At 39.4% G+C, this 26,448-nt stretch overlaps 1 protein-coding gene across 4 annotated transcripts in view; it reads left to right on the top strand.

Annotated features, from left to right (window-relative positions):
• SPTLC3 (serine palmitoyltransferase long chain base subunit 3) overlaps nt 1-26,448 on the top strand; it is a 96,733-nt gene that overhangs the window by 43,769 nt on the left and 26,516 nt on the right. For all 4 annotated transcript variants that reach the window (XM_076335076.1, XM_076335077.1, XM_076335075.1 and 1 more), the window contains 5 exons: nt 1,079-1,233; nt 2,178-2,326; nt 13,406-13,530; nt 15,701-15,794; nt 25,846-25,951. In XM_076335076.1, coding sequence (XP_076191191.1) covers nt 1,079-1,233; nt 2,178-2,326; nt 13,406-13,530; nt 15,701-15,794; nt 25,846-25,951 — 629 coding nt within the window. The remainder of the gene's footprint in view (nt 1-1,078; nt 1,234-2,177; nt 2,327-13,405; nt 13,531-15,700; nt 15,795-25,845; nt 25,952-26,448) is intronic.

Below are 26,448 nucleotides of genomic sequence, written 5' to 3'. Positions count from 1 at the left end.
ATGTAGCCTGAATTCTTGCAAGTCCTGACTTAAATTTTTTCATCCCGCGTAGTTCTAAGTGAAACTTGCACCTCAGCAAGCTCAATTGCCTTCTAACTTCGTTTAGAATTTTTTGTTGCTCCTCCTTCTCTGTGCAGTTTGAGCCATCATTTACAATAACACCTGGCATTATGGAGGAAAAATGTGAATAGTGTTACTGTTCCTCTTACAAATGAAATTCCCAAAATTGTTTCCTGTTTTGGCTTTTCAAAGATGCATGCACTACTTAATGAAATATCATGGTGCAGTCTTTTTATCAGCATTCTCATGGAATACCCTTTTCAAATTCACTTCATGATTTGGCCATTTGTTGAGCTATTTTGATTCCAGACATGCCAGTTAAATCTTTTTGCCATCCACCATGGATTACGTTTTCATTTAATTCTCCAGTCTCCCACATATGTAACTACATGCCATGTTATTTTACCAGTTTATTGTATCCAGTGCCTAATATGGCTATATTGCTGTTTCATATAAAACTTTGTTAGATTCCATACCTTTCTTTTAATTTAATTGCCAAGTAAAATCCATAGATAGAAATTAATTGTCAACCAAACTAGTTGTCTTAACTGGCTGTTTGCATGTCCAGTCTAGGCCAATAATGCCCAGATCAATTACATTGGACTAGCTTTAATCTAACGTATCCAGCATTTCATGAAATATAATGAGTTGTTTATCCTAGTTTTGCAATCTGCTCCACACATAGCAAAATGCTCAATTTGAAGCATTTGCTTTCTCCAAGTGAACGAATCATGAGTTCTTCCATTTCCAACTTTCCAAATATGGGACTGGAGAATTAGGCCAACTTGTTGACCATTTAAAAAAAAAAAAAAACCACCCCCTAAAAAAGCCAACACTGTATTTCAAGGGAATTAAAGTAAGATATTTGCTGATTGGAGTTGTTTGTGACGTAGGAACATGTGGCTGTTATAGCTCTCTGTTTACTAATGAATCGTTTTTTCCTTTTTAATGGGAATGACTTGGGTACAGAAGCAGACATTTTCCTAGCAACGTAACCCTGTGCATGTTTTCAAACCAGGATTTTGTGCCACTTTATCAAGATTTTGAGAACTTTTACACCAGAAACCTCTATATGAGAATACGGGATAACTGGAATCGTCCAATTTGCAGTGTCCCAGGGCCACAGTTTGACCTCATGGAACGCGTTACAGATGATTACAACTGGACATTTAGGTGAGTCAGCTTACACTCTACAGCTGTCAGCTTCATAAGAATACTCCTGATACATCTGCAAAGCACAGAAAGTTGCATCTAGCCCCTCCTACCTAGATCCTCGACGAATATACATCAGCATATCTATTTCTGAAATCAGTACCGTGCTGACAATCCGTCCCCTTTCTTCTGAATATTGTTTGGAAATGCAGTAGTGGAAGGGACTGAACTCTGCCACAAATGGGTTTTGTTTGGCTGTGTCAGCACAAGTAAGACTGCTTATACTTCATTTATAACAATAGAACTTCAGTCAGAACATTACAACGAAATTTGTTGTATCCCTTGGTTAGGATTTAAATCAAAGTTTCTTGCATTGCATAAATGTGGTTTCTTACTTACATAGCGAGTCTTTGGCAGTGAGTTTTAAGCAGTTTACAGCTTGAAGATTTCAGTGTATTTGCAACTGTAACTGAATTAAACAGGTATGGAAATTCACCATACAGACAACGTGTGGGTTGACTATATTTCAGCTTATTGAGAATGTATCATAGTGTTTCCCACAATGTTTTCCTCATGTTTAATTTCTGCATGTGTGTGAACACTGATGACTTTGTGGAAGCTGTTGACAATTTGCTTGAAAAAATAGTGTCTATAAGTTGTTCCTTAAATAAAGCCCTAGGCTGGTTTGTTTATTTAAATCCATAAAAGCACCCTTTCACCTAACACCAGTATATTGCCATCTACAGCTTGGAATCTGGAAAACGTTCTGAGCAAGAAACAGCATTTAGTCAGGAAAAGAGAAAGGCTGGAAAAACTTTTGGGATGTTAAAGTATGAGGATTGTAAATTCCCAAATAGGAATTTGACAGTGGAACAAAATTTGGTGGGAAAATTTTGGGGTTTTTTCTTTTTGTTTGGGGTTGGAGGGAAAGTTGCACTATTCTTTAAAATTTGCTTTAATTGTAGGTTTACAGGAAGGACTATCAAGAATGTAATCAATATGGGTTCTTATAACTACCTCGGCTTTGCAGAAACGGATGTTAATGCTTTGAAAACTGTGACCATAGAGTTACAAAAATACGGGACAGGAGTCTGCAGTACCAGACAGGAAATGGGTGAGTAAACAGCTAGATGGCCACCAAAGTTTCTGTAACTATATGCTTTTTCTTACAGATATCTTGAAGGAATTGGATACTTAGAGAATTTTAGTCACATCAACGATTACTTGTTTCCCTATTAAAAGTGATGTGTTTTATTCATTATCACATAAGGGTTTTTTTAAAAAGGAAAAATGTTATTGATTTTTGGAAAAGCAAAAACAAATGTGTCATACAGTGGCCTGGGATTCTTAATGATGGAAGTAACAGGCTTATTTTTTAAAAGAAGGAAAATAAACATTGAGACTTCAAGAATTGTTCTAGGGCAAATTTAATTGCATCACATATTTATATCAGTTACCACATACAGAATGTTCTGATTAGTAAAATAAGCTTTTACATATTTTTTTTTTAATCCCATGTTCTAAGAATATATTGTAATGTTTTATGAGGCATTAATGGGCACTAAATAGAAATTTCTAGTGTGCCTCTAAGGAATAAATTCAGGAAGGCTCCATCTGACTTCTTTGGTTTATATGTCCTTTATGATTTGTCTGCTTTTTTGGTTTGTAGGCTGCATGTAGTGTTATCTTCAATTGTATATTTTTACACAAAGCCTTGCATTCCTAATGGTGCAATCAGCCCGCATTTTAGAGAAAACAATTTTGAGCCATAGAAATGCAAGGGGAGGTTTCTCTTCAGGCTTTATCTTTCTTGGGAGCTATCAAAAGAAAAAAAAGGTAGGCTTCCCAGCATGGAGAAGTCTTTTATAGACTTTTTTTTTTTCCTTAATCCAGCAATCTGAAAAATTTTCATTTTGTACCTCTCAAAGCAAACTCTCTTCCTCCAGAAACCTTATGGAAAAAAATATTGTATTTCTTTTGGGTTTTTATTTAAAGTTTCATTTCCAGACAAAAAAAAAAAATGCAAACCTTGTCATCTGCTTTTTATCTTGTCATCACGGTTTGATTTGCCAATAGAAAACATGTCAGTGACACCACTCAGAGAGGGTTTACAGATTCACCCTACTTTCCTTTTGTAGGTGACCCATCTGGTGACTACAATATATTGTTTAACCTGAATTGCATGCTTGAAAGTGGTCACCATTACTAGTCATCTAAGGTATTGAAGGAACATTTCTCTGTGTCTTTTTCTCTTGGATTCTATTTTGTCTGAAAACATTTCAAGTTGTTTTCAGTATGTCAAAGAATATGCCTGGTGTTCCTCATTCTTTATCTTTTGCGGAATTTTTTTATATGGAAGATTTGCATAACTTTGACTTATTCTCAAAAAAAAAAATTATGAAAAGATTGATTCTACCTTCAAATATGAAAACCTTTATTAGTTAACTTCATCTAGTCTGTTTTGAGAGCCAATGTATACAGATTTCTGGGAGTTTCTCTTCATCTGAACTCCTGTGCAGTACTCAAAGTTATCTTGACAGATTGAGCAAAGTTTTAGATTCATTCTAGTTGCGTTCACAACAAATAGTCCCATGAACTTCATTCAGACTATTCACAATGCAAGAATGGGCTACAAATAAAGAACATTGTACAAGTCTTGTCAGTATCGGTCTTTTCGGGAATGAATTTCAGAGAGCAGCTTGGACATCAAGACTTATTAAAATAGGAAAGCAGGGTGTTAAGACCTGGCTTAGATGGTGTAGATGAGTAGTCATAGCATTTTGTCCTAGACAGCTAACAGAGAGCCTGTGCTTGTGTAGTCAGTGGAGAGAGAGGTTGCTCCACAGAGCAATTCTGAGCAATGGTTACTTCATTGGCCCTGGCTCTGTTGGAGCCTGTCTACCACCAAGAACTGTATGAACAACCTAAGGAAAATAGCTTCTTATTAGTAGTGTGGATACCCTCTTTTCTTTTTCCTTTACCCTCTTGTGCTGCCTAAGCTCTATTCTGGTTCACAGTTGAGCAGATTTGAAAAATTCTATCCGAGTTAAATATATATACACATATACTTTCAAGAGAGAGGTAGGGAAGGGTCTGTATGAAACGTCTTACCTTTTTTAATTATCATTTGTCATCTTCATCTTAGAAAAATAGAACAGAATGGTTTTGTTCCTGGGCAGATAACATTTCAAAACTTTTGTTGTTATTGTGTGGCCGACCTAAAGCGGTTTGAAGTAAAAATGCAGTGAACTGTAGGAGCCAAGGCTATAAATTGCCTGTGGGGTCCTAATCCAAGAGGGCACTTGAACGATTTATAATTTCAAGCTAATTGACTTTGAAAGTACTGTTCTGCTTATGTGTATTTAAGTGTCTGGCATCTTCGGGGTTTTACCAAGATCTCTCTCAAAGCAGTGATAGGTCTCTCTTTTTGAGAAGGATCGTTCCACTACTTTGAGAAGATTTCAGAGAGAGGGGAAAACAAAGAAGAAACAAATAAAATTAATGCAAGTGATGTTTGAAAGAATACATGATGGTAAAACTGTCCTTTGTGGTCTTCTGCCTAAAATCCTCTTCTCATAACTGTGCAGACTGTGGAGCGGGTATAAAATGCTGTCATATCAGAATGTTGTTGCAGGTAGTTTGCTCTCAGAATAAGTTAATACGGACATTTTAACATGGTGGTTTATATCTTTACAAAACTGTGTTTTATTAAGGAAACTTAGTGAAGCTAAACCTCGTTAAATGTAAAACAGTTATTCTACATTCCAAGAAAAGTAACTTAAGACTGTGTGTAAACACAGTTGAGAAATTAACTTCAGCGAGAACTGTGAAGCCCTGCTTATGCTTTCTCTAAAATAGTAATGCACATGCCACTTGAACAGACATTCCTGTTTAAGCACAAAAGCATAGCAAACTGATAAAAACAGGGGCTGGTCTTCCTAGATTTGTCCTCCATAAAAAGATTTAAGGCTTTCCACTCCATTTTTAATTCCATGCTCTTTTTAAATTATAATAATAATAAATCACTTTCTTAGCATAACAGTGCCATTTAAGACATATTCCTGAGGCTTTTGTGGGCCTTTCAATCTGAAAGAAAAATATTTTCCTTTTTTTAAGACCAAGCTAACTATTAACCCTTAGGATAAAAATCTTGGGGTTATAAGTGGTAGTTCCATGAAAGCATTAGCTTACTGTTCAGTGGTCAGAAAGCAAATCAAATACCAGAAATTATTAGGAAGTGAACAGAAAGCCAACCACAGAACCTCAGTATGCTACTGCATAAAGCTGTGGTTTGCTCTCACCTTGAGTAGTCTGTGCAGTTCTGGTCAAAAACATTTAGCAGAACTGGAAAGTGTCAGAGAAAGGCAACAAGGATCATCAAAGGCCTCAAACAGCTTCTGGGTGAAGAACTATTGAGCTAGCTGTGTTCAGCTGTCAGAAATGCCTGTCATCTAGCTCAAAAAGAGCCTAAAGGGGGAAATTATAGAAATGTTCAAAACTATGAGTGACGTGGAAGAGTGGTCAGGATTGGCTGTTCGTTGTCGGAACGAACGTTCATTGATGGAAGGTTTACATCTAAATACAGGAGGCAGCTCTTCACATTGGAGGCTGGCAGACTCAAGGAACTCATTGCAAAGAAGGCTGCAGATGCTAAAACTTCACACTCCCTTGCATTCTAGGGAACACTGGCCACATACAGAGGAGAGATCATTGCTAGTTACTAGAAATACCAAAACTATTATCTGATTCAGGATGTCCTTATGCTGAAATTAGTTAGAAGCTGGGATACTACTATATATATGTTTGTCCTGCTTTCATTCTTCCTGGCATCGATACAAGACCACTGTCAGATGAAGGATTATGGGCAAAAGGGACCTTTTGTGTGGCACGGTGCATCTAATACTAGTTGTTTAGCATTATTTTATGCAATTAGTTGTTTAGTATTAATTTATATTATTACTTATATGTCTTTGGCCATTGCTGTACAACCATTAATACTGGACCTGTGGACTAGCAAATCATCGTACAAATTTGGCTTGAATCAGGAACATGCACATACTCGTATTTTTATAAAGTTGGGCAGTATTTATGATAGAGGTAGCATATAAGGAACCAATGAAGCAGTAACCTGGCTGTTTTCAATGTTTCTGAAGACACTAAGATTAAAAAGACATTAAGGGAAGACACTTAAAAGAGATCAACAAGAAAGAGTTGCACATATGATTGGGGCATGTCTTCTAAGAGCAGTAGCTTGGGTGAATGTGTGAAAGTGGTTGATTGCAGAGGGCAGGCAGAAGGCAAAAAACACTGATATCATGGTCTGCTTAGAGGTGAAAGACTTTTCAGTTCTGTGTGGTACATGGGATGGAAGTAGCCCCTGAAGGATCTTGGCAGCGAAAACCTAAGCATAAGTAAGATCCTGCAGGAAATTTCAGAGCAGCTGGAGATGTAGAATGAGGACCCTCTTGGTCAGAGGGACAGGCTGGGAGGAACAATAGGACCATTCACCTAGAACGGTAAGAGTATTCTGAGCACATCTGAGAATGGCAAGGTTAAACTTGCTGAAGCCAGAGGAAAAGATGCTGCATTAGCTGTGTGAGGTGTCAAGGGAGGATACAGAGAGATCTGCACCTGTCATATCTGACAAAACTGACCATGGGTGTAATTTAAATTAAAACAGCTTTTGTCAGCAGCAATCTCTCCTGCAGGTGCAGAAAAAGTCAATTTTCTTTAAGTTTCTTTGGCTAGTTCATTATAAGTCAAGAAAGCAATTGGGACATGAAAAAGCAGGGAGTTTTGTTTTCCAGGAATAAATGTTGGGTCTGAGACAATAATTCTTAAATGTTGAAGGATTTAAGTAACTGGAAACCAGCTGTTCAGGTAACTGGAGTACTCAGAATGTTAGGGTATTTCATGTAAACTACCCCCCAAAAATCTCTATACTATGTTTTATTTATGTTTTACTTATTTTAATCTTCCTCTCAGAAGTGTTTTTTTCATCTTAATAAAAAATGCTAACAAATAGGAATCTAAATAAATTTGAAATAGCATGTATTCCCTCTATATAGTGAAAAGAATGACAACTTGAATGTGAAGTCCTTTTTTCCCATGGAAATCAATGTGTTTTAATGGCTAGAGTGGGAGTTGGCTACTGTTGGAGGCAGGCTCACAAGCCTTTTGTCTGAGCCCATCCTGTCATGTTTATAGTCAGTCTTTTCTAAGCAACGTAACTTAAAATTATCAAGGGAGAAATATGCAAATGATTATTTAACACTGTTTCCTGCTTGCTGATTGCAGATGATAACAAAACCACTGATGTTATACATTTTTTAAAATATGGCAGATTATCATGCCTTGAACGCTCCTAGGCTTAGCGCCAGGGCGGTGACGGGGCTGTTACACGAGCAGCTAGTAGTTCCAATGCTCTATTTATCTAACTCACCATTATTCCCTATGGAGATGATATACGTGAGTAACAGGAGCAAATGTATCATTAGTGCTCTGTAAGCAGCCAAGCAGGATTCCTGCCTTTTGAAATCCTTCTCCTGTGATTATGTCTTGGACCAAAAGACAAGATGGAGCCTGCACAGAACACTTGCAGGGTGATTCATTCTGGAGGGCATGGTTAGGAGATTACCTTTTAACGCCTAGCTTGCACCCAGTTGTAGGGCTTTTTGTTTGTTTGAGGTTTTTTTATGTTTGATTGTGATCTGATTTCTAAAAAGCAGATCTGAAAACCTGTGCCAACATTTAAATTACAAAGGTAGCTCCATTCCCTTCACTTACTTCCGTTAGGTTTTAAGGCCTAATATGAATTTCTAGCAACATTTCAAGAAGGTAAAAATAGTTATTTGGTTGTTCTTTCTTTTATACCGCTTCAAAGCTTTAATTAGGACCAGGGCTCGTTTTAAACTCAGTATTGTACAAACACAGAAATAAATGGTCCATTTTTCAGTTAGAAGAAAGAGATAAAGAACTAAAGTTCCCATAATTTACAGTTTCCAAATAGGAGCTTAAGGAGAAATACAGCCACATAAATGAGAATTAGTGTGTGTATATATATCTTTCATAACGTTGGCTACTTTCTGATAGGGTATGGTATAAATTAGGACACAGTTCACGAGAGGAATTTTCCTTCTTTGTCATCTCCTACTAACATAATTTTCCTTTTTGTGCCTACCCTCTCATAAATAGCTGATCCAACTTATGATCAAAGGGTCAAGTTTGTTCCTGATATTTCACCATTGCAGAAGTTTGCTTTGCAAAGCATCATTAAGCTCTGGACAGTCCGTCTTCTGGCAGGTGGAACTGAAGGCATCAGGAGTAACTAAGGGTTGTGTGAACTGTTTAAAACCTAAAATATCTCCAATATATAATATTATCTATGTACATGCAATTATTTAGGCACTTAAGACACTGCCATCCAGGCTTTGGCATGGAGGCTGGACTTCAACTGTACATTTTAGCCTTGTGTTTTTATAAAGAAAAAAAGCAAACAAAACTGGAAGATCTAAATTAAACTGGAAGTTTTGTTAAAATGAATCCACTCTTTTCTGAGAATCAGTATACAGGTACATTATTATATCTATGACATCTGCAGCATCTTTGTGGTATGAAAGCCCTGTCAGCTGCTAGCAACATTAAGAAAGCTTGAGCGTTTCCTTTCTTTCAAATGCTTCCTCAAAACCCACCTCTTTTGGGGCTTTTTTATGCGCATGTAGTGTTAAATGAGGTAACTACATAACATTACTGTGTCCTTCTCTCCCTCTCTTTTGCCAATATGTATCATTCTAGTTTAGGACACTGTCCTAGTGTAGGACAGTGATACCACCTGCATCATCTACTCTTGTAGAATGGTGTAAATAAATAACACACGTTCTACATCTTCTGTTTCTTCATCCTCCTAGCAATAACTCATCCAATCTTGCTTTTGTAAAAGTGTCTATGTGTTTCAGTAGTAGTATTTTTTTCATCTCTGACAAATATCTTGCCAGAGTTTGTGACCTTAAGTTTCAAATGTTGCAGGGAAATTTTAGGTGGTTTGTTCTGTTCCCCACCCTCCTAAGGGTACCTCTGACAAACTGTCATTTTCATAGAGTAATGGTTCTTATTCACCTTGGTGAGTAATATCAGTGATCCATAGGTTTCCCAGTTGCTGTTCATATGTGGAAGTGACTTTTATGGGAATCTGTTCTTTTTCTTGCAGTGACTTGTTGCTTATATCAGTTTACTCCTCCAGCTTTTGTTTAACTTGAAGTGAGCAGGTATTTTCCTGCCTTCTTCGGGTCTCAGAATTCCAAACAAAAAATTCTATTAAAGGATCCTGTTGCCAGTGTTGGCAGTTTACCCAGTACATGTCATTACCACGTAAGAACCTGAAAGACTGTATTGGGCAGACTAACCAGTGGCATAAACCACCTTGTCCAAGCTGAAAGTGTCAAAGCTAAGTAATGAACTGTGTGGATCATGGGAAACACATTTTCAAGCTTTATCTGTCTAGTAGACTGACAGTGACTTTCAACTCAAGAGCATGGGTAAGCCTATGAAAGCTCACCAAAGCACAGCAAAGACAACAACTCATGTTGCCTGTCCCCAGAGTGCAGTGGTAAGTTAATGGAGGGAACTGGGTCATCAGATTTTGAAAAGGAGGGGATTTCCTCTGAAAAGCATGGGAACCTGTGGAGGTGGCTAACATTGTTAAAGTCCACTTTTGATATAATCTTTGATTTTACTTTCTATAACACCTATATAATCTTGAAACACAGTAACACCTGCTGTACTCTATTGCATACAACTGTTCAGCAGGGAGGAATAACTTTCAAAAGAAAGTATTCCATTTTGCCTCTTAAGGATGCAGGTAGCTTTCTTTTTTCCTTTTTGTCTTAAATCTTTCCTGGTAAGATGGCATACATTATTTAGTTGTATCCTCATTTCTCAGGTCAAACCAAGCTGTAGTCAGCATAAAAATCAGAGCACGTAGAGTACAGGGAAAAATTCTAATGTCTATGTATAGGACAAATAAGGAAGGTATCTGTATGTTTTTAATACAGTGTATTAAAAAAATATATCTAGTATATCACTTTTCATTCACCAGATCATGATGCTGGTCTGAATCCAGCACAATACAAGACATTTTAAGAGCCATGATAACCTGACTTGACACTGCTAAGGTTGTATTTAATAAAGACCAGTGTAATTATTGCCTTTCTTATGTAGCTTGAGATGTAGCAGCTTGTGCCAGTGGAAGTTCCCTTGGATCAAATTTGCATCTGTCTGGTAGTGCTGTTTATGCTTGTTGGGGTGGTTGCTGTGACCAGCTGGGAACGCTAGTGGACAAGCCTCATTCCAGCAGAGCATATCTGACCCCTTTTTTCCTCCAGTGGAGAGAAGTGATACAACTGGTGCAGTTTATATGGTGTCCAAGGACTGACCCATACCGGAGAAATATTCTGATATGATTAAATAGCTGCGCAATTTATTAAATAAATACCCCTTTTACTTTAAACCTGGGAAAATGCAAGCTGGTATGCTTTATCAGCTCTACTCAACGTATATCGCTATCACAAACCTCCCACTGTCAGTACTGATGTGTATTGTATTGCTTCTGCAACACCTCACCTACCACCTACAATATTGCCATTATAATTAAAGTAATTCAAAACTAGGGCTCATTTTGCAAATTCTTGTCGTTCAGGTTTTGGTTTTGCAAACCAAACCCCTATTGATTCCAATTTTTATTCCAGGATTTGTAGGCAAGAGCAATATACAATATCATCTGCATTCACTGTTAGGATTAGTAAATAATAAGTAGGAATCGGTCACTTTCAGAATGTCTCATTCTTCACCATCACAAAATCAATAAAAATAGGTCAAAAATGTGCTGTTCCTTTCTGGTTCATCTAATAGATGCTTGAACAGAATAATCTGTAGTGAATCCGGCTTTTCTTGTTTGTAAAAACAGAAAATATATGATGCAACCCCAAAAAACAATTTCAGTCCAGCCCAGTAGTATCAGATTTACCCCTGGAAGAGTCAGGGACAATTTTCTCATGCCTTAAAATGCCTGCCTTGCAAAGCACACACTGCTTGTTTCTCATGCTTTCACAAACCGCCTTCTAATTCAAGCTGTGACCATAGTGTGGTTGGCTTCAAGCTTCCATTTCAGACTTCATCTTCTCTTTGTGTGCCAATAACCCTCAAGCGACAAAATAACATCTGTGAGGAACACTAGGGCAGCTGACCATGCTGGAACCCTCAGTTGTCAATGAGTGCTGTAACCAGGTTGAAGACTAACTGGACCCAAAATGCAAAAAATATAGAACTAACCATAGAAATACACCCTGAGACCTACTGGGCTTACAAGTTGAGACATAGATTCTCATACACATCTCAAGTGAGTGGCTCAACTCTGAAACACTATGTGGGTTTGTATTTCATGAAGCTTGGCTGTTAAGTGGTGTCTGTGCAGAGCCAGCACATATCCTTCTGTACCTCAGGACCTACAAAGGCAAAAAGTAGCCATCCTCAGAGAGCTTCATGCGGAGTCAGCTCACATCTACTGGAGGTTCTGCAGAGCCAAATTTTCTGTGTCATGTTGCCTAACTTATCCTAGCACAGAGCCAGAGACAACCCAGCTCAATGTACATCCAATGTGATACAATGAGTGCAGAGACACTCTTGAAGCTCTGCCGGAGTTGGCTCAGGTCTAGCAGAACCCAAGCGGGCTCTGTGCAAAATGACAGCACCACTGTCCTTTACTGTCCGTGTAATCCAGGTTTTTCCAGAAGCCATATGATTCTTGCTCCTTATCTCCCTGGCTATTGGAGAGTTACCTGCCTGCATGATAATTTTCACATTCTGTTTCCAAATGAATGCCATTCTTACTTTGGATATTTAATGAGGAAAAATAATGAAAACACTACCTCACTGTAACCAGCTGAGTTAGTGCTGTTGCTGAAACTGTACTGCTGCCATTTTTATTTGATTTTTTTTTTAATGGGCTTTCTTCCATGATGAAGGTAAGATCGTCTTCCTGACTCATCATTCTTGTCAAGACACTCTAGCCAAGCTTCTGCTTCCCTCCATTCATCTGCCCTTTGTCCATCACAGTGAACACAGATTTCTTGTTCCCATCAATTGTAATTCACTTTGCCTGTATTATTGTGACACCAATTTGTGCAGCACAAGTGAGGTGAGATATTCACTTCCCTAATTTTTTTCTTCTGTTCCCTTCTTACAGCCTTATTCATAGGGGAAATGCTCTATCAGAATCCACAGGCCACTCTCTTTTCTTCCCCACAGATCATCCTGTAAGAGTTCCTTCTGCCTTGGTACCTGCAATGCACAGCCAGGCAACCAAAGACTAGAGAGCTGGCAAGTTGAGATGATTCATTACCATTCAAAGTTATTTGTTATCTCAATCTCTTAACACCACTCTTTCGTTTGTTGACTTTTGTATTTTGTCATCCTCCATTGTGAGTTGGGCGGGAAAGATATTGCTTTGTTGCATAGTTGGAGCACCTTATTTGTTTGGAGGCTCCAGGCACTAATATTAGATAAGTAATGTGCAATAAAGAAGGCTCTCTAGTGTTGCCTTATCGTTTATGTTTGACTGTTGAGAGGGAGGAAAGAGGAGAGTTATCATCAATTACGGAGAGTGGCATAGCTTTTACCTTCCAGAGTAGAAAAAGATGGAGAACACTTTTGTTTGTCTATCCATATAAAATCACATACATAGGCACCCAAGAAAAAATTGAAGAATTTTGTTGTCATCAGTTTTTGCTTTCACATCCAGAGAGAACTCAAGAATGCTTAAGATGTTTGTCCCACATTTCCTATAAAAAGGAGGTGGTTTTGTCCTCATTGCAGGGGGAGAAAAGGCAAAAAGTTACTCTTCAGGATAAACTATGTCAAAAGTTGTTGTTATGGAAAAAGGAAACTTTTTCCCAAAGCAACTGCTTTACTACCTTAACAGCAACAGTATTTGTTAGCATTAGTTATAGCTGGTTTGCATCCTTGCTTTTTCTTGCATTATCCCACATGCACAAGATACAAATGGAAAATTTTCATTAGAACTTAATTTCATATAGCTTAATGACACTTCTAGCCTGTTCTTTTGTATGTTTTATGTCCTTAGAATTAATAACTTTCACAGTTTAATGAGATTTAAGATCCCCTGTGCTTATTTCTGCAGGCACCCTAGACAAACATGTAGAGCTAGAGAAACTTGTGGCCAAGTTCCTTGGTGTGGAAGATGCTATGGTGTTTGGCATGGGCTTTGCAACTAACTCAATGAATATTCCAGCCCTTGTTGGGAAGGTGAGTATTTCCTGAAGGAACACACGTAGAACAATCGTTTATTAATTGTTTTAACAACTGCTACAGTATTCTGGGCACACATTAAGTGGAAAGGCTTGATTGAGGAACAAAACTTGATAACAGGAATGCGTGAGTCATAAGGCTGATGACCTTGTGACCTTAAATAGGCTCTTTCATCATTTTTTTTTCTAGCTCTGGGTGTTGCTATCACACACACCTAACATCTCTTTAAGGATGAGTGATATGGTTGTTTACCTTTTCTTAACAAAGTTGCTTCTCCCTAAAAAGTAAGGAAATGTTGCATCCCATATCTCAGGCATTGTGGGATGAAGTATTTGGGCTACTTGCAGAGATGTTGCCCAGCTGCCTGTGGTGAAAGGTGATGATTAGGATATTTTTTACAACACTTTCAGAAAAGAGAAAGCACAGCGTTTAGCATTCCCGATGAACAGATCTCCAGCCAGCCCTGCAAAGAAAGCTGGCAGCAAATGCAAGTCTAAAGTTATGACCATATGACAAAAGTTGAGTTCTTATTTGGTGTTGAAGGGACTTCATCTCCAATTTGGGGTACCTAACACAAAGGCATGAAAATCCATCATCCTGTCAATCACAACTCCTGACATAACAAGCAGTTATACTGTGCTGTTAGCTGGGAAAGTGGGTAACTCCTCTTCAGTTCGTGCAAGTGTGAAACAGTATGGTGTGTCATACAAGAGTGAAACAGTATTTCCCTCTTGGTGGAGATGGAATGAACTCACTGTGTGGTATACGATCAAGATTTCTTCTGAAGCACCGGCCTAGAGGTGAAGTCACTTCTTCACTCACTATTGAAGATGAATCCAGCTTTTGCAAGAGATTTCTAAAATACATGTACACAAGGGTTGGGCAGGGAGAATTGCTTCAGCTGCCCAGAACATGAACTTCAATCTGCAACGGTGCTGGAGAAGTTGCCCAGCAATTTCAAAGGGAACAGATACAGAGAATTAATAAAGGTAAATTTATGAAATTGCAGACATACATAACAGCATAAGATACTTGTCCCTTGCTTAGCTATAAAATAATTTTCCCTCATTTAGCTGGCCTCATGTGGACACTCAGGCCTCTGTCAGAGGTGGGATATTTAGATATATTATATAGAATATAATTATTAACAATTTAGTATATATTAATATTATGTATTATTATAATGTATTATATATATTACAGATGTTATGTAATTGCCCTATGTTGGGGAGATTTATTCCTAAATTTTCCTCTGTAATTAAGCCTAGCAGCTACATTTTCTTGTCAAGATGCATATACTCTTACTGTTAGTTCTGCATACCAGTCTTTAGGCAGATTTGTGTGAGTATCTCTCAACCTAGGCATAATCTGTGTTTCCAAAATAAGTATTTACTTAATGTTGTATTGCCTTTTGGGTAATGAAGCCACAGCACAAGATGTGTAATAGAAAGCAGAGCTAAATTATGGTTCCAGCTTGAATTTCAACTGTGAATCCTGGCTCCTGTTAATATAATATACAAAGTTATTTCTCCTGCATTTCTATTTTAGTTTCTAAAAAGAAAATGAGTTTTCAACTGAGTTAATTAATTAAAAATATACTACAGGCGAACTGTATATGCATTTACCAGTGAAAGACTCTGCCTGGTGCCTAGGCTCCACTCACATCTTAATGGAAGTGGGATTTATGAGGCATAGATCTGTCCTGATCTCATTTCTGCAGCCCAAAGTGCTGATGCCAGTCCAGCCTCAGTGTTACTCCTCCTTACATTACTGTTATGCAGTCTTCATATACGGGGTGGTGACTGCATTTTCCTTGCAACACAAAATAGACTGTAGACAGGTGATAGAGGAAGCAACATGATTTGATTTTACTATAAAGCAGTCAATCTCTACTAGGGTTATTCACCGCTTTCCAGTTACAGGAAATATTTGGCCCCTTTGCACCACCTGGGAATGCCTGAGAATCTGATCCCACAGTTTCTGCCTGCCTTTGCAGTGGGTCCTGGCACCTTCAGAAAAGTGGCAGAAAATCCAGTTCACGTTTAATACTTATAGCTTAATTGGTGCAATGTTGTATCATAGACACACGTGTATGCTGACACACACATGCACACATGTCAACAGCCTCCCAATTCATGCAGATGCTTATTGTACTCCTTCTCCACAGGGCTGCCTCATTTTAAGTGATGAGTTGAACCACACTTCTCTCGTTCTTGGTGCAAGGCTTTCAGGTGCTACTATTAGAATCTTCAAGCATAATAGTGAGTATTGAAGTTGGAAATATTTAGAGACAGAGTTGTTCACACCTCAAAGGCAAGAATGCTTCCTTTCAATGTTTGCTTTGCTGTCAGTTCCCAGATAATACCTTTGTCCAGGCAGAAGGATTAACTGTTCAATATTATGAGCAATTTCTGATGGGGAAAAATTAATGGTGTAATATTATAATTGCTATTGTGCATGATTTGGGTCATCAGGTTGGACCTTAATTTCAAAATCCAGAGTCTTAATCTCATTGCTGTCTTTTTGACATGCTGAATGACTGTGTGCTGTCATAAAGGTTTTATTGTTACTATAGCCAAAATAGTACAAACATACTTACAAAAACATACTCCATATTTCCTGCCTCTCTTTCTAGTGGGTTCAGTGCAACCAGAGTTACATTAATGTGGCATTACTTTGAAACGGTTACCCTAATTCCCAGGGGGCTATACCAAAGATGCAGATGGTTATATCAAGAGCATCATCTCAAATATTCTTTGAAGTATAATTTTAGTACAGAAATCACACATTAACTTTGCAATCATAGAATTATCTTCTAAAACATTCATGCTTTTTAACTTTACTTAGTTAATGCTGCTGTGGTCACTGTCAGAGACATTGTGATTGTTTTGGTGACAAGAGCTTGTTCTTTTCCCTTATTCCCCATTGCAATTCCCCTTTCCGTCCCCATTGCTGCCACCAGGCAGTGATTGCAACAGAGGCTAAGAAGCTAGAGAAGTGGTGAGGAATGAGAAAAGAGGTCTGATCACCTTTGTTAATAGCTAATATAGTCCCTTCTCTTTATTAAGTGTTGTGTTCAGCCCTGAGGTGAGCAAAAATGTATTATGCATATGCTGTAAAAAGCCTAAGGATCTGTTGGAATGAAAAGCACACTATAATTATAATATAAGGTGTTGTTATAATTAATATCTATTCATAATTTGGGCAAGACACAATTTCTGAAGATCATTCAAGAATTAAAGATCATCTGAACCCGAATGTTTTTACAGAAGTAATTATTCATAGATTAGCCTGTAGCATACCCCAACTTGGTTCACTTCCACCAATCTGGACATGCTAGGCATGGTTACTATACCAGTCTTTTCTCAACTTCTTAGTTTGTTCAGTGCCTTATCCCATTCAAACAGGTTTGCATCACGTCTTGCAGGATGACCTCTCACTACCCGAATCCAAATCTTCTCAGCCTCTCCACCCATCTATGCTGCGTGCAACCCAGCTGGCTTGTGCCGCTTCCCACAACATTTTAAAGAACATTCCAGTTTGAGGAGTGTATTACTCTCAACTGCTAGGGAAGCAGTGAAGGTATCACTTTGAGCTGTCATTCTTGCTTTAAGGAATTTGGTCTCTAACCGTCCCCCAATATTTCATTCCACTCCCGAGAAGCTGATACTCAACCAGCCCCTGGTTGGTTATTTTGCGCTTGTGATAAATAAAAGCTGATGTTCTTTTGTGAATAATGTATGAACCCAAAAATAATAGTGACTTTTTCAAAAAGCACTAATCCAGCACTGGAAAATGTAGACAGTCCCTTTAAGGGTCTCAGCAAACATCAGTGGAAACCCATCCAGGTTGCTTTGGAAAAGCTCATTGTTTTCTAGGTTAGAGATCCAGTTTGCCAAAGTCACTCTTGTATGCCATTTCTGAGACATCACTTTAACATATTTTCAAAGTGAAACTGTGGAAACTTACACAAATACTGTTTGGAATTTGAGTGTTAGCTTTTGTCATCACAATTTTGTAGGCCTTGAGTCTTAACCTAAATTGCATTTAAAGCACTTCATGTAAAGCAGCTTCACACCTTCATGCTCTCTCTCTCGGCCCACTGTGAGTCTCTCAGTATGTTAGTTCCATGGTTAGGAAGTTCTTTCTTTTGAATATTTCCTTAATCATACCCATGAGTTACACGTCACCAACAGCTTTTAAAATCACATGAGCAGAAATGTATGTATGTGCCTTTTGCTTTGGAGAAAACAGGATGTGTATTGGGGGAGGGTAGCAGTGGAAAGCGTAATCCAGCAGGACTGCCTTTGTAGGATGCACAGTTTCACCCAAAACGAAGTAGACAGCCTTGTTCTCTGTGGATCTGTCAGGGAGTAGTGTAATACAAGTCAGTACAGCAAATCAATTACGGGGACACATAACCAAAATTTCCAGCTTGTGTTGGGAGGGTTCTTTTCAGTTAGGCAGGTGCTTGTTTGTTTTGTTAGATCAGAGCTGTATTGCTTATGCTCCCATGCTATCCTTCTTGCTAATGTGTGGATATATAGCATATATACAGGCATGCACACGCATGCCCAAATTGTCAGGGTATGTTAGTGCTGTCACTGTCATGCTTATGAACAGGGGAATTGCTGTATTGGCCCTGTGGATGAATAGAAAACTTTGCACCTTGAGTTACCATTTGAAGATGTTTAATATGCATGAATTTCAGCATCAGATAGTAATGTGTTTTGTCTTACTTTTTAAAATCCTCCTCTGTATTCTAGTAGAAAAAGGCAGTGCCCTCCACCTCTTCTTTCCAAGGACAGGAGATTGATGTGTGTCATTTCATACAAGGAAATCAATGACCCTTTAAAGAGCTTAGCCCTGGGCATCAACCAGAGGATGTTACTGTCTCAAAGGCTTGGCTAGGGCCCGATGAGCAGTTGGAACAACTTTCCAGCAAGGTGCAGAAACAGAGAATAAATCTGGGTCCTATCCCAAACACGATTAGGGCTTAACGCGCATTTCATTTTCACTTGTGTGTACGGAGCCACGTTGTGTGCTGGCATGAGCTGGCTCATCTCCCTTGGAGCTGTGCCAAGTTACACACACACATACCGTTTGACCCAGTATTGCCCTACATTAAAGACAATAAAAGAGATGCCAAGTGGTACCACCACTAGTGCCCGAGACATGCTTTCTGTGCAGGAGAATCAAAAATAAATTCAAATCAGGCAGCAGATATTGAAGTTACCTTTTTGCTATTAGAATGCAGCTCGAGAAAGCAGGCTTTTTTCCATGCTCCTTGTTGCTTACATCAGCCTCTTTTGAAATGCTGTGTAATACCCTTGATAAAACTGCCTAGAACATATTTACTTTGGCTCCGACTTCCTTGGTTGCACATGTGTAGAAGAGATATGTGTAGAAGGGTGAGGTGTGAATGTTTGTTGCAGTTATTATAAATGGTTATCAAAACGAGGAGGAATAATTATGTAACAATTTAGTGAAGCAATAATATATTTTCTGAACCACCTACTTCCGGAATATTATACAAAAAACATGCACAGGTGTGTGCTAGTAACCTCCCTTTCTAACAAGCTTGGCATTGTAAATCTCTCTCCCCTCCCTTTTTTCCCCCCTGTTATGGAAAAAATATTTTTAAAAGAAAAATTATAGGAAACTTTGTTCTGTGATAAAAATATTTCACAGACAAGAGAGTAAAACCTGCCATTTTGAACTTGCCACTGAAGCACATTATCTTTCAAAGGCTATACTGTAGCTAATTCTGTAAAACTGTGTTATTTTATTTCAAAGCATATAATCTGTAATACTGGATCTGTTCTTTTGTTATTACACAAAAGTAAATAATTATGCTTATTTCATTAGTAAGCCAAGAAGTAATCTCTACCTATTACCTTAATTGTGTATAATATAATTCTTATTCTTACAAAAGTTAATGAAATTCTATTTCAATAAGTGGGTAGCTGTCCTAGGCATTACAGTTTTCACAAAAAAATCTGAATATTTTTTTCTAGAAAAGATGAAATTGTTAGGCCTCTATGCTTCTCCTAAGTAAAACAAAAGGCATCTGGATGTTTCTCCTTTTTGACAAAAACATTGCACAGGTGTATGAGAAGGTTTTCAAGCCTTAAGGTGAATAATAGAACAAAAATGTGCTGTGGACCTATAAGTCCATTTTTATTTGGACATAGGAATGTGCCCTGCATCCTGCCTGCCAGTGAACAATCCCTTCCTTGTAAACAGACAGGAATTTACAGGCCTGGGCTGAGAGAAATGCACAGGCACACACCTACAGATCATCTATGTGAGAGAAATGGAGAGAATACTCCATTTCAGCCCTATAACTAAAAACTACTGAACAGGGCATTCCCTTCCTGTGGGCTCTCATTAGCGCTATTGCTAGTCTTCACCCTGCCAAGGTCACGCCAGTATGCCACAGGGTATTTGGCCTTTAAGGGACTTTTTCTGTTCCAGGGACTTGTGAGTTTTTGTGGATGGTAGCAGCAAAGCTCAGCTCCCTGGAGCCCTTGCTCTGAGGAATGCGTGTAGGGGGATTTTTAATTTTTTTTTTTTTTTTTTTTTTAATTGTAGGACCTGAGCAGTCCTAAATTTATGCAGTAGTGTTTTTAGTGGGCTAAAATTGTTCTGAGCTGCCCATAAAGCATCTGCCTTTTGTCTCCCCTGCTGTGGTCTGGGCACCATTCAAGTTATCGTTTCCCAGACAGTGATTTGTTTAGGAAGCTAGCAAAGAGCTGCATTTCTACACTTGAAATGCAGCCAGCAGCACAGTCCAACAACTAGTATGCAGTGGGAGGAAGCTGGGAGGCTAAAACATCTCCCCGCCTCTGTGGCAGTAGTGGCCTGGCCTTGGTTAGTTTTGTGCCAGAAGGTGTCTGATGTTACCCTTACCAGGCCTGGGCTCCAAGGAGCCTCTCCCACCCTCCCCAAGTGACCCGCATGGGGGTACTTCAGCTATATGGGGGCTACGCTCTTGGATGGTTTCATTTCCTGGCTCAGGGAGAGACTGACTTATCACCTGCTTTTTTTTATTTCTAAGACAAACCCTTATTAATATCATATATTTTAAAGCACTTTTTCAGAACCTCTGACCTTTATCGTGGTTAAATATGAGCCAAAATCCCTTGACCCTTCAAATAAAACTTGAAAAGCCAAACCGAATAGCTAACCATTAACCAGCTTGTGATTTTATCAAGGGTTTTCTGTCACAGCAATTCTGGGTCTTACATAGGTATGAGGTGCAGCAGTTTGGGGTCTTATACTGCCATCAGGTGAGAGCCTATCTTTGTTCATTCAGGGGACAGATGAGTGTGTTACTAACTATATCCAAGTGAATTCTGTTCCTATCAGCCTGTATAAGAAGGTGCTGTACAAGGCTTAGGATTTGTTTATTCTTTCTAATTCTACTACATTTTTCCCATATAGCATCAAGCAACTCAACTGCAGTCACATTTTCAGGTTTAGATTTGCAATTGTGTGAGCAGTCTGTGGGAATGTTGTGACTACACACAGAAATCAGGCCATGCGGGAAAAAAGTCTCCAGTTCTCTTCATTGCAAGGGCACTTCAATATCCAATCAGAACAAGCGATACTACGAGGAGGGCAGGCAACTGCAAGGCGCAACCAAGCACCTTGGTCAGATGAAAATCTGGCCTCTAATCTGGTACTTGAATCCACATCTGAAATGGGAGTCACAGTAGTACATACCTAGCTCCTCCTTACGCACCTTTTCAGAGTGTTGTGAAAGTGGTAAAGGGTTCTTTGGGTTCTCACAAGTCAGGTGGTTGATGACAGTGTGTCATGCAGGTATGAGCTGTTCAGGTTTCCATACAAAATATAGTTTCCTGCTTGGACAACAGTTGTGAATTTATGTTAATACAACTGTGGCATTTCTCAGTCTACTCAGTCAAATTAATGCTTTGGAGTTCAGATATGTGTGCCATGAGGACACATTAAAGAGAAAACACAGCTACCTGGAGGAGTTGTAGTTAACTGAAAGAACTTTTAGGCAGCAGAAGGCCCTCACCTTTCAGTGCAAATATACTCCCTAGCAAAAAAAAGAAGGAAAGAAGAGAAAAAAGAAGTGGAAAACTATAAGCATGTGCCTTTAAGCAAGCAAGCAAATAAAATAGTGGGGAAACGAAAGCGATAAATGAACAGGTAAAAACTAGTGAAAAATCTCTCTGGTTGCAAAAACCAAAGACTTTGCAGTGGCTTAGTACAAGATGGTTCCTTAATTTATTTATTTTTTTCCAAAGGTGTAAGTGGCCCTTGAATTTAAGAAGGGAGGGCAGTGTTACAGCTATTACAGAGCAGGATGAAAGGCACATTACCCACTAAGGTTTTGCCCTCCTTGAAGCCTCTGGCCACTATCAGAGACAAGATTATTACACCAGATAGGTGGACCGCAGCCTAATCCAGTTTGGCGTGTATTTCCCTGTGACACATACAGACGCTGCCGCAGAGAAGAGACTGGTATATCCTGCTCCTAGCATGCTGTGTCTGCATTTGCCCTCTCCGATTTGAGAAAGCCGTGTCTGACTTGCCAAGTGTGAACAGGAAGCTTTCCTGAGCAAGTGTTCTTTACTTTCACAGAGATATATATTTATTGAGGGGCAGGAAGGGGAGTCTCAGACCGTTGCTGTGGCTGCAGTAATCACCACTCCCACCACCCCATTCCAAATGAAGATGTTCAAAGCTGTGATTTCAGGGAAATGACTCTAAAGATTCTTTTGCTGTTCAGAGCTGTGCCAGCAGTCAGGGACTTTTCAGAGACTAGTTTTCACTAGAATGAAAACCACCTTCTACGGTCCTACAGTTACTGTTTACACCAACAAAACCCTTGCAGTGGTTTCCCTTTGTTGCTTTAGGGATCTGCAAGGAGGGACAGCACTGGAGCTAGCCACTCGAGTCACCCACGGCCAGCGACCAGGAAAGGTACCAGCCAGGGGAGAGCAAGAGAGGAGGCAGTGGATGCTGCAGCAGATGCACTGCAGCAGGGGAGAGGTGGTTACATGGGAAGCTGAGAAGGGACAGGTAGCCGCAGAGCCTGCATGAACTTGCACGAGAGTGCAAAATGGGAGAAACTGAAAACGAGAGTGGCAAATAGAAGGCGAAGGAAAGAAGGATGTGATAAGGGTAGTAGCAGCCTGCTTATTTTAATTAAAAAGGATTCAGCTGACATCACGCAGGAGGTTTCCAGCCCACGCAGAGGAATGGTGATGACATCCCCAGCATTGCAATGTAAGGATGAGGGGTGGAGATGCCATGTCTCCCTGTGAGGAGGCACTGAGTGTGCCTGGGAGAGGGCAGGGGCCCCTCCAGGAGCCTGGAGTCCCACCTGCACTGGAGGCAGCATGACACATGGCTGCCTGCCCAGGTCCAGGCTCACTTCGACCCACTGGCCGTTTGTGGTGTTGGTATTTCCATTGAAGTAACTCTGAAGGATCCCAAACAAGGATTATGCAAGTCTATAGTAAATTCTAAAAACCCTAAGAGATCCACTGTCCCTGCTTAGGAAACTTTATCCTCCGCATCTAGACAATATGCCATAGGGAGAAGGTGGAAACTGAGACAAGGATAGATTTGGTTGTGCTTTGACTAATTAATCAAGTGAAATTCTTAACACCACCTCCTGGGCTGGTGAACGGTTGTTAGCCATTACCGCTGAAAAGCCTGGGCTGGTGATGGTCAAACAAGGAAGGACAGTTATTTTCCCCATAACTGGTTATTCAAGATGGACTACGTGCAACTCATCATCTCAATGTCCCAGTGTTTCACAGTCTAACTATATTTAATGGGCAAATAATTTGATAACCAAAAGCCACCTGGGGTTGCACTATTGTTTTTCCTGGTGTTCAGTATATCCCACTTTCTGGAAAGTCTAAGCACCAGCACATAGAGAGGACTGCATTTTCACTTTGAGTAACAGAAGCAGCCTTTTGGGGGGAAGATCAAAGGTACCAGATTTTCTCTTCCTCCCAATTTCCCCTTTCCAAATGAGGCACTACAAGCACAGAGTAAAAAGGTCAGTAAAATTCGTTTGCACCTAAAGAAATTATGTGTTGACTATTACAGGCCTAAGAAAGGGTCACACATACATGTTTTTCAGAATGAGACATCAAAAACAAAGTGAGATAGCCCTGATCCTGCAAACAGACATGTCCTTAGCCTGTACTCCAGCAGGACCATGTCATGTGTAAAGTCAGGCAAGCTCATCCCTCGGAAATGTTCTTCCCTATCTGTGGTCTCATGTTCCGCACTAGTTTGGACAGAGGAGCTATTCACATCCATGTATTTTTTTAAACAGCTCTATTAAACAGAGTTATATACATTTCACTTCTATCTATCCTCTCCTCTTTCCCTCCTTTTCATGTGGATGTATGTTAAAACAACTGAATCTTCAAGCCATGCTTTTAGCTCGGAGAGCTGGGCAAACTGACTTTCCTGAAGTCTAGAACCGATCTGAACTGACATGAATACTGAATTGAAAGACCCTGTGTGATTCAGGGGAGGGTTTCAAAAGTCCCAAAAGGATTTAGATGACAACGACATTGGTAGAGAAATAATTCAGTGGAGAAAAGGGGGCGCCCAAATTTTACTTTGAGTGACTGAGTGAGCTTTCTGTCATCCTGGGGTGTGCTTTAATGCTCAGAACTCAAAAGGGTTTCTGAATATTATCTACTCAAAACAAAAGAGAAGGTGAGCAGCTCTCTTCTATGAAATATGCACGTACTGCAAATGCTCAGCTGGGTTATAAATTCCCCTTTTAAAGCACCGAGGAACTTTTATTTCCTTGATTGCCACCTAGTGGAAACTGTGCTGCCTGCATTGCATTATTCACAGTAGCATTTCCATCTCAGAGCTCATTCAGCTGTGCAGATGATTGCACCACTGAAATAAGGGGCAACTTATCGTGCATGTGTTGTGCTTTGTAAGTTATAGCAAGGTCTTGGTAGCTCAAGAGATTACACGGTAAGGTGCAGAGTGGCACAGGTGTTCCTGAGAAATTTATCTTTCACCAAGATCAGTAAATGGTACTAGCAAGAGGTGAGGTACCAGATTGGAAGGATTCATGTTATAACCTGGCCATCTCTCAGGTCACAGGTTATTCACGATGGACAGTTACTATGTAAATGGCCCCGTTCCAGTCAGGTGGAAACCAAGCTATAGGTCAACATTAATATAGCTAGGGTGTATTTTCTTCAGTTGGGACAATTGTATTTTAAAGATTAGCCGTGTACTATTTTAGAAGGTTATAATAACTGCATTAAGATGTGTTGCTGAAAAAGTGGGGTTCTATCGTGAAAAAACGCTGTTGATTTTCTCAACTCACACTTTGAACTGATTTGTAGTGTTCCTTGGGGTATTATGAGTCTCTGTAAGATGTTATTTGAAAACATTTTGAAATGTCAATCCAGATTCCTGAAAAATACCAGAATAGTTCATTTTGGAGAGTGTTCATTCATGTGCAGACACCAGAATGCTGGTTAGATTTCAGCTCTGCATTGAGAGTCACATTTGGTCTGACCCTTATTCCTGTGATGTTTTTTCTTGCTTCTTTCACGTTTTTCAAAACTTCAGTGGCTTTCCTTCAATAATTTTATTAGATTATGCACACTCAGCCCTTGAGAAAGCAGCTAAGTTTCTAACGTTGTTCCAGGCCTCTTTGTATCGAAGTCCCGCCAGTGCCAAGCATTTTGGCACCAAATTAGTGTATCCACACCATGTTCGTGTATCCACTTGTCTCTCCCTCTCTCATCAGCAATCTTTCACTCACTTTCTTTCTTGAGAAGGACAAGATTTCTCTTGCTGCCACCCTGACATGCTTCACGCAGCCTGACCCAAACCTTTGCTGAAGCAGTGCATGTTATTCCTGATCCTGTGGTGATGTTGGAAAGCAACCAAAAACTCACTATTTGGAAGCCTTGAGACATGAATATCAGCAACCCATACAGAGAACTGCTGGCAATTAGCCTCAGTAGCTAAGCAAAGTGGTTTCCTTTAGCCTTTAAATAAAAATGTATGCCAAGAATTTCTAGAAGTTTCCCAGATAAGGTGCATAAATGGAAGCTTTTTGTAACTCGCCTTGTCACTAGATTGCATTCAGGCAAATTAAATCAATTGTTGGGTCTTGCCAACTAATAACGGAAGTTTATCTTCAGGACGCATTTTTTTAATGTTGTCTTTTTCTGTATAGGAAAAAACAGTGCCCAGTAGAAAATCGAAAATTCTTTAGAAAAATCTTTGTTAATGTTTTTCCTTCCTTCTTTTTATTATTTTTAAATAAAGATATGCAGAGCCTTGAGCAGTTGCTGAGGGATGCAATAATATATGGGCAGCCTCGAAGCCGCAGAGCATGGAGAAAAATTATCATCCTCGTGGAGGGCATTTACAGGTATGTTTGTGTTTTAGAAACCTGAGTAGTCTTTATCATTTCTGAGGACAGAATGATATATTGAGTGAAGCGAACATTGACTCTAGGTATCTGAGAGAAATCTTAAGAGAGTGGAGGTTACAATAACATTCTGTGATCTTGTAAATTGATTTCCATTACGTCAGTCTGAGCCCTGGTGTAACTTGCTCCAGTTAGATCCTGTGCATTGTTCTGAATGTTGATTTAGCAAATCACAGTGGAGTGGGAGATGTACTGTGAGAGCAAGACAGATCATCACCTGGTGTATGTTGCCACAGATGTGATAAAATTCATGGAGCTATAGTAGGTGAGGAGTTTTGCTAAGTGAGTAAGCTGAGTTTTCTGGAGTTGTTTGTTACGCACGGGCAGATCAAAAGACAACTACGCAGAACTTAATTAGCTCTGCATGCCTAGTTCTTATCCAGCTGTTGGAATCTAAAAACTCAAACTAAACATAGGCCAAGAGATACCAGCACCTT

This window comes from Aptenodytes patagonicus, chromosome 3, assembly GCF_965638725.1.
Source record: "Aptenodytes patagonicus chromosome 3, bAptPat1.pri.cur, whole genome shotgun sequence".
In the NCBI taxonomy this organism is placed as follows: domain Eukaryota; kingdom Metazoa; phylum Chordata; class Aves; order Sphenisciformes; family Spheniscidae; genus Aptenodytes; species Aptenodytes patagonicus.
Note: the sequence above shows the minus strand (reverse complement) of the source record. Positions and strands in the feature narration are given on the sequence as shown.